General features: G+C 36.9%; 1 protein-coding gene across 1 annotated transcript; it reads left to right on the top strand.

Annotated features, from left to right (window-relative positions):
* Positions 1 to 4,339: 4,339 nt before the first annotated feature.
* LOC131070580 (pentatricopeptide repeat-containing protein At2g39620) lies at positions 4,340 to 8,398 on the top strand. The gene has a single exon (XM_059210106.1). The coding sequence runs from the start codon at positions 4,751 to 4,753 to the stop codon at positions 7,532 to 7,534; it is 2,784 nt and encodes a 927-aa protein (XP_059066089.1). The 5' UTR covers positions 4,340 to 4,750; the 3' UTR covers positions 7,535 to 8,398.
* Positions 8,399 to 14,411: the final 6,013 nt, after the last annotated feature.

The raw sequence follows: 14,411 nt of genomic DNA, 5'->3' as shown, positions 1-14,411 counted from the left end.
CCCCGAAACCTGTTTTCGACACCAAAAACTGCATCTTTCTACACCTTGGCCTGATCCTTCCTTGCACCTTGCTGTCCTGGGAGGTGGGACCATGGCGCCCAGCGCCCTGGTCCTTCAGGACCATGACGCCCAACACCTTGGTCCCCCAGGACCATGGCGCCCAGCGCCCTGGTCCCTGGCCCTATTTTGGGCCCGGTCTCTTGTTGGACATCGGGTCTTCAAGTTGCAAATTGGAAAATAATCTTTCTAGGTCGGCCTAAGGTCGAAAAAATCAGTCTCCTAACCCTAATTGACAAGTATATGAACTACATTTTCCTCTCTCAAAAGGGAAGAGGACATATGTGTGCAAAAAGGCGGAAGCGATAGACAAACATTCAAACATTCAAGCATTCCTTCAAGCAATTGGGCATTCTAGGTCTCCATTCAAGGCTAGGTGTTGCATTCAAGACAAGGATTCAACCATTGAAGAGGAGATCACTTACAACTTACAACATACAACATTATTACACCTTCGCATGTAAGAATACAAACATTCTTACAACAAGGTATCAGTACTTGTTTACATTACAAACATTTACATTTATAGCATTCTCATTTCTTGGTTAATTCCAAAACCGGGGTTTGACCTAAAGGCAAACCCCTCATCCTTAACCCCCTAATCGTCCTCTCTTTTCTGTGTGTAGGTTGCAGGTACGCGACTGTAATTGAAGATCTGGAATCCTTGTGCAGAGACGAATAGATCCCCCTTCGTTTCGCGGATTTTTCGGAGGACCGTGTGCACTCCGGGCGCCATCGTCCCGTCAACTTTCACTCAAATTTGCAGGACAGCACCGTCTCGACATTTTACTGCTAATTCCAGGTTCGCAGCTTCATCCCATGTTTCTATTTCTGTCTGCAAGCTAATCTTTCTTACTTTCACCTACAGTCCTAATTCAATCCTTCTATCTACATTCTTTACAAAGGAGGGTATCCTTGATGTCTCCACCCTTGAAACTCATTTAGAATCCAGTCTTGCATTGTGTGGGATTGGATCTTGTGGGCTTCAACCCCTCCTTTGAATGTAAAGTCTTTCCTAAGTGAAAACCGTCAACCCTAGTGACCTCCTTTCTCTCTCCTTGGAGTGGGGGGGGAACACCTAGGGTTCGATTTTCCGCTTTACAACTAGAATAACCCTTACATAAATATCCTCACATACATAATCTCTTTGATATATTTTGCATCTCCTTCCAATTACATATTTGCATAATGATCGATGTTATTGTCATGTCAAAATGGTCTATCAAAACTAACCTATATACCCTATACAATTTATCATGCCTTATGTCGGCTTACAAAGATAATTACAATATCAAATTACATGTCGGCTAAATAACATAATACATGAATATCAAAATCAATTGTCGATGCCGGATCCAAGAGATTTTGGTCTCCAATACCGATAACAATATTATAAACCATGTTGGCCTCCATTGCCGGTAACCAAAGAAATCCTTCTATCCTTGCGGTCCGGTGCCAGTGAAGTGTCTGTGAAGTGCCCGTCACTACACAAGTGAACAAAAACATGAAGCCGAAATAAGATACCATGTTGCCATCAATGACAACATAGTGAAACCAACCAATTGAGTGTCAATTGCCAACAATATCTTGGTTGGTATGCATTTGAAATATTAACTAAGCCCTAGAAACATCTTATTTTGGTGAATTTTGGACATATGTTTGTTGTATTATTTACTAAAATTAGTTAATGTATGTATATTCATATGTATACATATACATATGCATATATAATGTGGACAACATCAAATGGAAGGTATAGATATGCATACATATATGTCGTGTTTTATTGATGCCTAAAACCCAGTCCACAACATCAATGGAAGATATATAGACATGCAGGTGTTTGAAATTGTGACAATTGACTATTTGTGCAAGTTGCAAAAGTCTATCTCTTTGGGAAAGAATGAAAACTATATATGTGGTTCAAATTTTAAGTGTGATGAAAGCACTAAAAACCAATGCAAAAGGCTCTCTAATTGTGACGATTATAAGGTTAGGAAGGCAATCTTGCTAGTGTTAAAAGGGTGTTATGCATGTGGTAAACATGTGCACGATGGAGATATTTCTAGAGTTTTTCACTCCACTTGCCCAAATGGTTGGCTCCTTGGATGTGACAGGAAAGGTTGGGAGGAAGTTGATTGTTAAAGATAAGTGGCCATCTGTTTCTAAAGCTTTGAATGATATCCAAATGAGCAATATTTCTAGATATTTGGGACAATATTTAATTTGAATAAGGAGGGTAAGGAAGAGAAGATGTAGAAAGTCTGGTCCATTTTCAAGCATTGTGTGATGAAGGATAATTTTGGCCCAATTAATGTGTTTTATGTGTCTAATCCTGACCTATTTTCTAAAGGGGATATGCAATGTATGTGGGATTTTGGTGTAGGAATTTCCTTGTCCCTTGACCATGTTGCAATTGATGTAATGTTTATTTATGTTGATCAATGATGGGAGGTACTACCCACAGATTGATACTCCTCTTTTTACTATGTGTTGTGACAACAACTCTAATTCTCTATAAATGGTATACATGCTAAATATTTTGAGACACTAATAATATGTCAGCTAAATGTTAGAGTAAAAATCAGGGGTTTGAAGAAAAGCAAATAATAATCTATCTTTTTGGCATTTTGTGTAATGATTTTGGCATTGTAAAGTGACAAAGATAATTGAAATGAAACCCTCAATGACATAACAATAATCCCATTAAATTTCATGATTGAAATTGAGGGGTTTCAAATAAAATCAGACATTAATCTATCATTTTGACATTTTGTGTAATGATTTATGCATTATAAAGTGAGAGAGATCATTGAAATGATACCCTCAATGCCATTAACAAAAATGTTGAAAAAATAAAGCAAAATGCAAGTAAGAAGGAGCCAAAATCCATCATTGAATATCAAATTATGTGTGTATGTATGTATGCATGTATGTATATGCATATATAAATTTATATGCATTATATATGTATGTATGTATGTATATGCATTATGTATATATGCATGTAAATGCATTATGTATTCAAAGAAAAATATCATTTGAATGAAACCCTCAAGCCATATAGATCATCATTTGACAGTAAAATGAAATGCATATATGTTTGTGATATACTGTTATGTGTTGCACACACACACACAACAAGGACAAAATAATAGCACGAGATTATAAAATGAATAAAAAATGGATATTGTTGATGCTTTACATGACCGATAAGATGCAAGATGCAGTTGAAACAAATGTAATTCACAGGTGATTATAAAATAAGTGATGCCGCTATTAATATATTTGCACTCTAAGAATAATAATAAAAAATTTGACTCCAAAAAGTAAGAAAACATGAATTAGCATCTAGGTACCAACTTGAATAACTAGGAATGTGCCTTTCTGAGCTATGAATATTGCAAAGGATATTCAATGTAAACAGGGAATAAAGGTGCTTGTTTGAGCTCTGTTATTGCAGAGGATATTTAGTGAAAATAGAGTTAAGAATTTGTAATGACAATGTCTTTGGATTTGCCTTCTTATTCTTTGATATGTGGTAGTTGAATTTGAAATTTGAATATAAGTGGGAAACAGTCTGCCATTTCATACTGCATCTGCAATTAATGTTTGACTTCTACGGTGACTTCATGAATTTAATTTTATATTATGTTTTATGTTTGATCCATACGATGGCTTCAATGAATTCATTTTTGAATTTTATATTATGATTTTTTTGGTTTATTGGGGAGCCTTACACCAGTTGTTGCAAATGCTGGTAACAATAATGGATAAGGAAAATACATGAGGTGAAAGGATGTCTAGGAGAAGTGCAGTCTTATATCCTAAAAAGATGATATTTGTTTTATATTGTCATATTATGTACCACTAGTGGTGTATATGTAAATGTAAGTTCAATATATTTTGACTTTTGAGCCACTTGTTTTGACTTATAATTGTAAATATATATATTTTTTAAAAATAAAAAAGTTACCTAGTTTGTACAACTTGTTTTGTATGAGAATAATAAATGTATAATGGTTTATTTTTTTCAACATCACCATTATTGAAACTATGTCCATTTTCAACACCACCATAATTGAAACTATGTCCATTTTCAACACCACCATAATTGAAACTATGTCCACTAATGAAATCCTTCCTAACATCATGAAATGTAAGGATACAATAACATGTAGTACAATTACATATATATACTAAAAGTCAAATCTTTTGGTACTACATATATATACTAAAAGTCAAATCTTTAGAGACTCGTTTTAAAATGAGAAGAGAAGAAAAGAACAAGAAACCTGATCAAAATCCAACAAAATCAACATAGATATAACTGGTGGGATTGTCAATTGTTTCAGACGGTTTCAGATCCAATTCCTTGGGTTTATAGGCTGACAGATATTGCAAATGTGATTAAAACACTTCCATTTCATTTCAAACTGATGGGATTGTCAATTGTTTCAGACGGTTTCAGTTCCAATTCCTTGGGTTTATAGACTGACAGATATTGCAAATGTGATTAAAACACTTCCATTTCATTTCAATCAGTATGATAATGCAATGGAATCGAACGTTAACAAATTTATGAACAGCTCACCACACCCATTTTCGGATTTCATTGCAGGCGCTGCTACTTCTGTGGCTTTCTCATAACACATGGCTTCCTGTTTTACTTTGTTTAACACGAGTATTAGGCATGGTTTCCGCAATAGCGGCCATGGAATCTGCTCGTTGTCATCAATATATTTGTTGCAGAACGAGCATTCAGAAACATAGTTGTATATCGGCATTTGCGGCTACTTATCATGGCATTTGCAGTGTTCCTGTTCTTGAACAATACCCAAACTCAGAATTACAAGACAATGAAATGTGGGGGAAGAGAATGAATCATGATGGCTTCAACGCCTGTGCCTGCCTTCTCCAGGCATGCGGTAGCTTTACACAGCTTCTAAAACTGCATACCCACATTGTCATCAACGGTCTTCAGCATAACATAGTTTTGGGTGCCAAACTGGTAACGATGTACGCCAAATTCGGTGATTTGGGTGATGCACGGAAAGTGTTTAACAAAATGCCTGAACGAAATGTGTTCCTATGGAATGCAATGATAAGAGGGTATGCCGGGAAAGGTTTTTGGCAGCAGACGCTTGAACTGTATTTCGAGATGCGAGCTTCAGGCACAGAGGCCGACTATTTAACGTTTCCCGTTGTAATCCGGGCGTGCGCGGTGTTATCAGCTTTGCAAAAGGGCAAAGAGATCCATTGTCACGTTGGCAGGGGTGGATTCGAGTCGGATATCTACGTGGGAAATGCACTGATAGATATGTATGCCAAGTGTGGTAGTGTAAGTGATGCTCGCCAAGTGTTTGACAAAATGCTCCATAGAGACGTGATTTCATGGACTGCTATGATCGGAGGCTATTCGCAGAATGGACAGGCTAGTGACGCGTTGTTTCTATTCGATCTGATGCAGCGTTCAGATGTACAGCCGAATGCAGTTACGTTTGTGAATGTGCTCCCAGCATGTGCCGATTTAGGCTTTCTGCAAAAAGGTGAGCATCTTCACAATCACATAATTGAAAGTGGATTTGGGTTTGATATTTCTGTCGGAACTGCTCTTATAGACATGTACGCCAAATGTGGGAGTATTGAAAAAGCTCGCCGCGTGTTTGACAAAATGCATGAAAGAAATATCATCATGTGGACTGCCATGATTACAGGTTATATCCGAAATGGGTGTGGGGAAATGGCACTTAACCTCTTTCATCAGATGCTAATGACAAACTTGAAACCTGACTCCGTCACCATTGTAAATGTATTGTCAGCTTGCATCAATTCAGGAAACCTAAATCATGGGAAGTGGATCCATGAATATGTAATTCAAAATGGACTTGAGTTGGATGTTTCTATAGAGAATTCCCTGGTGGCAATGTATGCTGGGTGTGGAAATCTGCAGGTTGCACGAGAACTATTTGATAAGCTTTCACAAAAGACTGTGATGTCATGGAATGCTATGATTGCAGGGTACGCTGAAAATCGTCATTTTAAAGAAGTAATGGCACTCTTTAGTCAGATGAAACTAACGGATGTGAAACCCAATTCGATCACTATGGTGAGTCTGCTTTCAGCGTGTTCGGTTTTAGGAGATCTGCAACTAGGCATGTGGATTCATAATTACATCATCAGAAATGGGTTTGAGTCAAATGTTTTTGTGGGGACAGCAGTTACAGACATGTATTGCAAATGCGGGGGTATAGAGCTTGCTCGAGTTGTTTTTGATACCATGTGTGAAAAAAATGTAGTCTCTTGGAGTGCTATGATTGCAGGGTATGCCCAGAATGGGCTTGCGAATGAGGCTTTTACATTGTTTCAAGAAATGCAATTTGCAGATATCACACCCAATCCAATTACTTTCATTGGCCTGCTTCCTGCATGTGCCGACTTACAAGATTTGGGACAAGGCAGGAGCATCCATGGATACATTATTAGAAGTGGATTTGACTCGAATGTTTCTGTGCAAACTGCACTTCTGGATATGTATGCCAAATGTCGGGATATAGAAGCTGCTGGCCAATTGTTTGACAACATTTCTACAAGAGATGTGGTTTCTTGGAATGCTATGATTGCTGGTTATGCTCAGAATATACATGCCACGAAAGCTTTGACACTTTTTCATGAAATGAAACTTGCAAATGTGCAACCAGATTCTGTGTCAATGACATGCGTGCTTCCAGCATGTGCTCATCTGGCAGCTTTAGAGCAGGGAAAATGGATCCATACTAACATAATCAGGAGTGGATTTGATTCAGAAATTTCTGTGGTCACTGCCCTTATTGATATGTATACCAAGTGTGGAGCTTTATATTTTGCATGTAAACTATTTGACAAAATGGTGGAAAAGGATGTAGTCTCGTGGAATACAATGATTGGAGCATATGGAATGCATGGATACTCAAAGGAGGCCCTTGAACTTTTTAGCAAAATGCGATCAATGTGCGTTAAACCTGATCAAATTACCTTTGTTTGTGTTTTGTCCACTTGCAGTCATGCAGGCCTGGTGGATGAAGGTTGGCAAAATTTTAAATGCATGTTACAAGACTATTGCATCAAACCTAGTATGGAGCATTATGCTTGCATGGTTGATCTTCTCGGCCGTGCTGGTCAATTGGACGAGGCACACATCTTTATCCAAAACATGCCATTAGAACCTGACGCAGGAATATGGGGGGCATTGCTTGGTGCTTGCAAGATCTATTGCAACATCCAACTAGGAGAACTTGTGGCAGAACGCCTTTTCCAGTTAGAACCTGACAATGCTGGACATTACGTACTACTCTCAAACATCTATGCCGCAGTTAGCAGGTGGGATGACATGGCAAAAGTGAGGAGAAAGATGAAAGGTAAGAGATTACAAAAGACACCAGGGTACAGCTCAATTGAGGTAAACTACAGGGTTCATGTCTTCCTTGTAGAAGACTGATGACATCCTGAAGCCAAGAGTATTTATGCCATTTTGGCTTGTATGAGCGGATGGAGTCAGGTGTTGTCCTAGCACAGTTTTTGAGCTGTGGTGTGGAGAAGTGATGGTGAACATACGATTGATAATCGCAAGGAGGGGTGGCCACTGCTTGTGGGCTTATCAACACAAATCCAGGGATCACAAATTGCCTTAAGGTTTGTGATGATTGTCATGATCACCGACCGTTTCTCTTTTCCCCTGGTTCTTCGCTTATCTGATGTCTTTACATATTTGGAGATTAAAAAACATCTGTATTATGATGACGAAAATCCTTATATCTGCCGCGACAAACAATAAAGAGATATTGTGCCTGCTTTTCTTGTGGATGTAGCCATTAACGGTGAGCCACGTAATTCACTGTGTTGTGTCTTTCTCTTTCTGTGCAATTGTTATTTGCTAAATCTGAGATTGTGTTTTCCTTGAACTGCTCTTTATAATTAACAATTGAAATCAGATCTGAATGAAATCGAGAAGAGATGGAAGATGCAGATAAGTGAAGGATTGAAAAATTCTTGGGCCAGAACTTTGGGATATGGAAGTTGCAATTTGAAGAGCGGCTAATGCAGAGAGATGTCTCAATTACGCTAGAAGGGAAATCGAAGAATCCAGATGCGATGTCTGATGAAGGTTGGGACAGGTTGGATAAGAAGACAGTGGCAACAATAGTCTTCTTTCTATCCATTAATGTGTTATTTAATTGTGCAACAGAAAAAAACAGTGAAAAGATTGTGGGAAAAATCGTCGCACATGTCAAATTAAATTTATCACAATGAAACTAAGGCCTTCAAGATCGCATTGATCTTCATGGGGTACGCCATTTTTATAATTTTATCACCATGTTTTCTCCAGCACTAAGCCCTCATTTTTTCTAAGCAAATCCTCATTCTTTAGAGAACTAACAATTCAGAGCTTGAGTAATGTCCAAAGATCTTTCTTCTACACAGCGAAATTTATCTTGCACATTGCCACTCGAGAAGAATTCAGATGGTACATAAATTTCGCCTAAAGGACATGCTAATTACTTCCTTCTCAGCCGGACTGAAAATGAACATAGATGTCAGAAGGAAATTTCTGATCTTCTAAGCAAAGCTATGATCTCACCATCTTCATCCTCTTTATGAAAATGGAAATGAACTTTCAAAGAAATGTCTAGTAGTGAATTATAAACCTCTTAATGTTGTCTACAAAATAATCAACATCTTGCAGGCTAAGATGCAATCTTAGGGCAAGATACAATGGACTTGTAGATTGAGACACACGATTCCAGGACAAGATATAAATATACAAATGCTACCAAAAAGACTCACTATCTTTTGGAAGACACAAAGGAATGACAAATTGTTGAATAAGATCTCTTGATCATGAAACTATCCTCGAACCTCTAATTCAAGCTACCAATATCATGGCAAATACAACACACACATTCGTTGCCTCAAAACTTTTTCATACTAAAATATATGATCATCAAATCTCATCACAAACTTATTTTTGCACTTCTTCGCACATAGACTTCCACATCACATTCAATCAATCCACACACATTCACACATCTGCACATCTATTTATATCAACTTATACACCAAGACTCTCAACGAGGTCAACCACAAATAAAATAAACATAAATAACAAGAAGTCGGCCACCATGAGCAATTGCACTAAATGTGGTCCACTCCAGGTAATAAAGATGACCCAAATACATCATGACATTTTTTCCTAAGTCAATTCCAATGATCTGCACACAACAATGCATCCTCAATAGTCAGCACCAAACATAACGTGTAGATAAACAGTTTAGCATGTTAACTAGTCAGCCCAAAAGTATTATCTAATGCAAATGACTTGTTAGAATCAATGACAGTGCCAAAGACACTAAGAGGGGGGGGGGGGGCGGGGGGGATTTGTGACCCACAATATTCACTCACTGACCAATGAATAAATATTACTTACAATGAGGGGCCTGCACATGTAGGAAGGCTAGCAGCCTAGAGCTCACTGTTCAACAACAAGATAGAAGTCTCATTGACTTACAAAATGGATTATCAAAATCCAATACAATGTAATGCTTCAGATCAACATCAACTATGCCAGGTTTAGTACTGGTTTAAGCTCAGTCTGTAACCAAAACCTTCGCTGTCAACTGTATCACCTTATACAAAATATCATCTCTCTCTCTCTCTCTCTCTCTCTCTCTCTCTCTCTCTCTCTCTCTCTCTCTCTCTCTCTCATATATCAAAACGACCTATAAGATCTCATACATATATGAGTCTTTTACAATATGCCATGTCGGCTTTTACAAGAGATAATTACATTATAAAACAATAAACAAAAGTTTATTCCATGTCGGCTTGAGTGCCGGTATGCATTGTTGCCGCTGCCGGTGAAGTGCTTGCCGATGTATGTAGAAGTCTATTGCTAGTGCCGATAACTGCTGGTGGGTTGACAGATGATTGCCAGTTGGTTGCCTTCAATGACAACATCAACTATTCTCATAAGAGTGTAGAATGCCAACATGACTCAATGTGGATCTTCACATCCCATGTTAAGAACCATAACAACACCTTGACTCAACCTTCGATGCATATCTAGACCAAAAGAGTGTGATCCAAAAACGATGAACCAATTGAGTCGGCCATAGACCAACACAAATGTTAATGCTGGACAACAAAATAACTTAGCTTCACTTGCTAAATAAACCAACACTTGAATTCTAAACTGGAACACAACACAAGAAATATGAGCATATCCTCTAAGTTGCAACACATGAAACAACACTACAGAGCAATGTAGAGCATTCTTCGGATCAATCCTAATAGACAACTTCACTATCAGCAAACTGCAACAACCAAGTTCACACTTGAACTATTGAGTACCTAAAAACATAACAATACAACATCCATAAAACATAGAGATTAAATCTAGAACTACAAGCTTCACCTTCAAAAGTGGAGGAATGTAGAGCATTATTCCATAAAGACTTTAAATACTATTTCCTACATATTTTAGCTTCCAATATTGTCACCTTTTGGAAACACCACATTCTCACTCAATATCACCGCTAGACATCATAACAACATCCGAACACTCATTTTGAGACCATTACATGTCAGGGAGCAATTCATATATATCAAGTTTGATGAATCAATGATGAATAGTTAGTACCAAACCGATACTGAGAGGGGGGGGTGAATCAGTATTGATAAACACACTTTTCCTTGAACCTATTTGACTGAGAACCCTGGACTTTGACTGACAAGCAATAACACCAGTCTAAACCAGATTACTACCGGTTAAGCACAATGAAAGACATAAGCCAGTAACTTAGCTTTCCACACAATCTAACATCTTATTTCCACTTCACCCATATGCATACACTAGTAATACTACAACAGAAATGTAAAGACTCACTGGTTCAACATGCTTTACTGCTTAATAGAGAATAACAAAGCATCACATGAAAAATATCACACATAACACACATATTTTTTACGTAGAAATCCAACTAGGAAAAACCACGACGGGGATGAATACCCACAAGCTGTTCTTTGAACCCTTTTGAAGTCCGCTATGTTAGGAGCCTATTCCAGTTAAAGACTTTACAATAGGTTCTGTTAGGAACCGATCCTGCTAGGGATCACCTGGTTAAGGGTCAAACCCTGTTAAAGGTTACCTTGTTAGAGGATTTTTAGAACTCAATGATTTTGAGTCACCCTGTTAAAGGATTTACAACAAGCTGGTTAAAGCTACCCTGTTAAGGGATTTTCCAACTGTTGAAGTGGTTAGAGGTCAACAGGTATTACAATGATCTGGTAACAACACTCAATGCCAATGCAGATCTGCTTTAGTTCCTTCCTTCAGCACTCACACTCTGCAGGTATCTATTCTCTTATCTGGTCTGACAATAATCACGTATCTTTGAACTTAGATACACACACAACATTTGCCAACAACCTCAACATGAAAAACAACATCGACCTTATAGGAAACAGATAGGTCGGTAGCATAAACCCTAAACCCTAAACATTTAGGTTAAGCAATTCAGTCGGTTCAATCCTAACCGTTGATCATATTGCATTGATTACAACAGTCTTGAACAGATCTCAAGACGTTCTCCATCGTTCGTTCTTCACCGCTTCTTGGAGGCTGATAACCCATCATGCGTTCTCCACCGTTTACAGAGACTTCGCACATTCCCGAGGTAGGTAGGATCAATCTCCTTCATGCAAGATCCTTCATGCGCACAAGGCTAACATGGTAGCACAATCTATTCATTACAATGCTAACTCATCACACGATGTCATCGGTTGAATCACACAGGCATAGAACACTTCAACCAGAAACCTTGAAGCTAAGACTACCAACCGGTACTCATACCATATGAAACATTGATACAAAATATTCCATATACCGGTTTACATTCCAATATACCGGTTCACTTGGACAAACATACCGCTTCATTTTTTTTTCACATATACCAGTTCACATTTCAACATACCGGTTCACTTGGACAGCCATACCGCTTCACTTTTTCACATATACCGGTTCTCTTGCAAGTGCTTACTTCAATATACCGGTTCACTCTTCATCATATTGACATCAATGACAACATACAATATCATCATGTCAACATACTCTGCACATATGCCAACAAAGTTAACATCAATGACAACACTGAAACTCACATTGCTAACAATCTCCCCCTTTATCATCGATACACACATGTGACATTAGTGACAACACAATGCAAACTACCAACATATATAATACATATATATAGAAGGAAGTGATCTAGAACCCTCTCCCACATCAAATCTTTTTCGAACCTCCTCTTTAACATCAACTATGTGGTTGGTCCTCCTCCTTGACATAGATTATGTGTGGTCGATCTCCCTCTTAGGCACTTTCTTTACGTTGAGCCCCTCTATGTATAAAAGAGAGAAGACAAGTTAGAATCATACATATTATTTATATAAGGGATGGATCATATATATGAACCCATCTTTAAAAACATGTATTTAGTAGTAAAGAATATTCAAAAAATGATTAATCTTATTCAAGTGTGTGTACCGTTAAGGTGGATCAAAACCTTGGGGTGCACTAAACCATATCTAAATTGTAAAGTTAGTATTACGTGTTAATTAGCCACATATGCAAAGTGACGATGCTATCTATGTTTGACACATGTTGTAATCTAGGGGACATGTTATTAAGACAAGCAATTGGAAACTAGTGCTAACTATAGGTCAACCACTTCAAATCTAGACACTACCATGTGAAAATAGAGTTCAATAGATCTTGTAGATTAATTACGTAGATATGACAAGAAAACTGCATCATAATATCTCTTTGTCTTGCTTCACATGTAAGAGGATTTTGGATCTATCCATATTCTACCAGATTAAAGAAGGTTAGGAAAGATGAATGAATGAATGTTCATAACACTAATAGATTCGTGTACAAAGAACATTAAAAATATGTACACTTGGTCGATGGAAACTTTGCAGCCACTAAACCATATCTAATTTAGATGGTATTGCATTAATTATCCACATTTATGCAAAGTGACTATGCTAATTACAATTGACATTGTAATCTGGGTGACATGTTAGTCAACTAGTTGGAACGTAGTTAGTTGGAAATTTACATCAACCACTTCAAATTCAAATATATTACCGTCTGAAAATATAGTTAAATCTATATTTTGTAGTTGATTTTTTAGTAGATCTACAAACCATAGACAAGAACTACTGAATTTAATATAGAAGAAAGAGATCTAAAAAACCTAGAGAAGAATTAAAGAATTTGATGTAGAGAATTTATTTGAAATATATGTACAATTTGATTTATATGAATCTAAAACATGTACGAACCATTTTTTATTTAAAAATCAACACTCAAATCTTAGAGTTGAATAAATATGGGTATATAAAAATCTAATACTTTTGAAATATTTTTGTACAAATTAAAAAAATATACATACCTTGTCTTTATGAAATAAATATTTGAGTCCTTCCTTCAAATCATTCTTTATACTATTCTAATTAATATTTCCTATAATCTTTTTTTCCCTTATTCTTGTATTTCCTATTATCCATTTGAAAAATATTTCTTTGTGATTCCTTTATCAAATATTTTATCCTTCCAAAAAGTAAAAAATTGCAACTTCTTTTTTACAAATTTGCTTTCACTTGGAAAAATTCCAAATTTGGATTTATTTCATTTTTGCTTGTAAAAGCTTTCTTAATTTTATATTAATATATAATTCTTGTTATTTTTTAAATGTGACCTAAAGACCTTTGTTTAAGGGTAGCTTTTATTAATTTTTTTAATTGTTTAGGCTTTTGTTTGAAGGTTCTTTATTTGATTTGATTTTATTATTTCTCATGGACATCCAAGGGCCTTGGATTGAAGGCACCTTCAAGTAAAGGTACATTTGAACACAAGTAATTCTTTTGTACAAATGTATCTTTCTTTGAAAGTATCTTTGAATGAAGGTGCCTTCTGTTGGATTATTGGCGAGATTGTTGGATTTAATTGATCATTGTTGCTGCTAGGATATGTTGTTGTCATTGATGTCAACATATTCATGTGATCTATTCCAGTGAGTTTGGGAAAATTTTATGATCCGGTTTTATAGTTTGGTTTTGTTGATCACTGATCTGCAGAATCCGATATTTCCTCCGATATATTCCGGTATGATTAGATCTTGTGTTGAGACTTTGGGATATTGTCTTTGATGATCTTGTGAATCTTCATTTTAGATGGTTCGTGATTAGGTGCTCTGCAAGTTATCTTTCCTTGTGACAGTTGCTGATTGGTTGTGTTCTTAAGCTTCTAGATG

This window comes from Cryptomeria japonica, chromosome 8 (genome assembly GCF_030272615.1).
Source record: "Cryptomeria japonica chromosome 8, Sugi_1.0, whole genome shotgun sequence".
Taxonomy (NCBI): domain Eukaryota; kingdom Viridiplantae; phylum Streptophyta; class Pinopsida; order Cupressales; family Cupressaceae; genus Cryptomeria; species Cryptomeria japonica.
This window is presented reverse-complemented; position numbering and strand designations above follow the sequence as displayed.

Coding starts and splice junctions, on each gene's coding strand:
- LOC131070580 (XM_059210106.1), top strand. CDS start 4,751: ATGGTTTCCGCAATAGCGGCCATGGAATCTGCTCGTTGTCATCAATAT.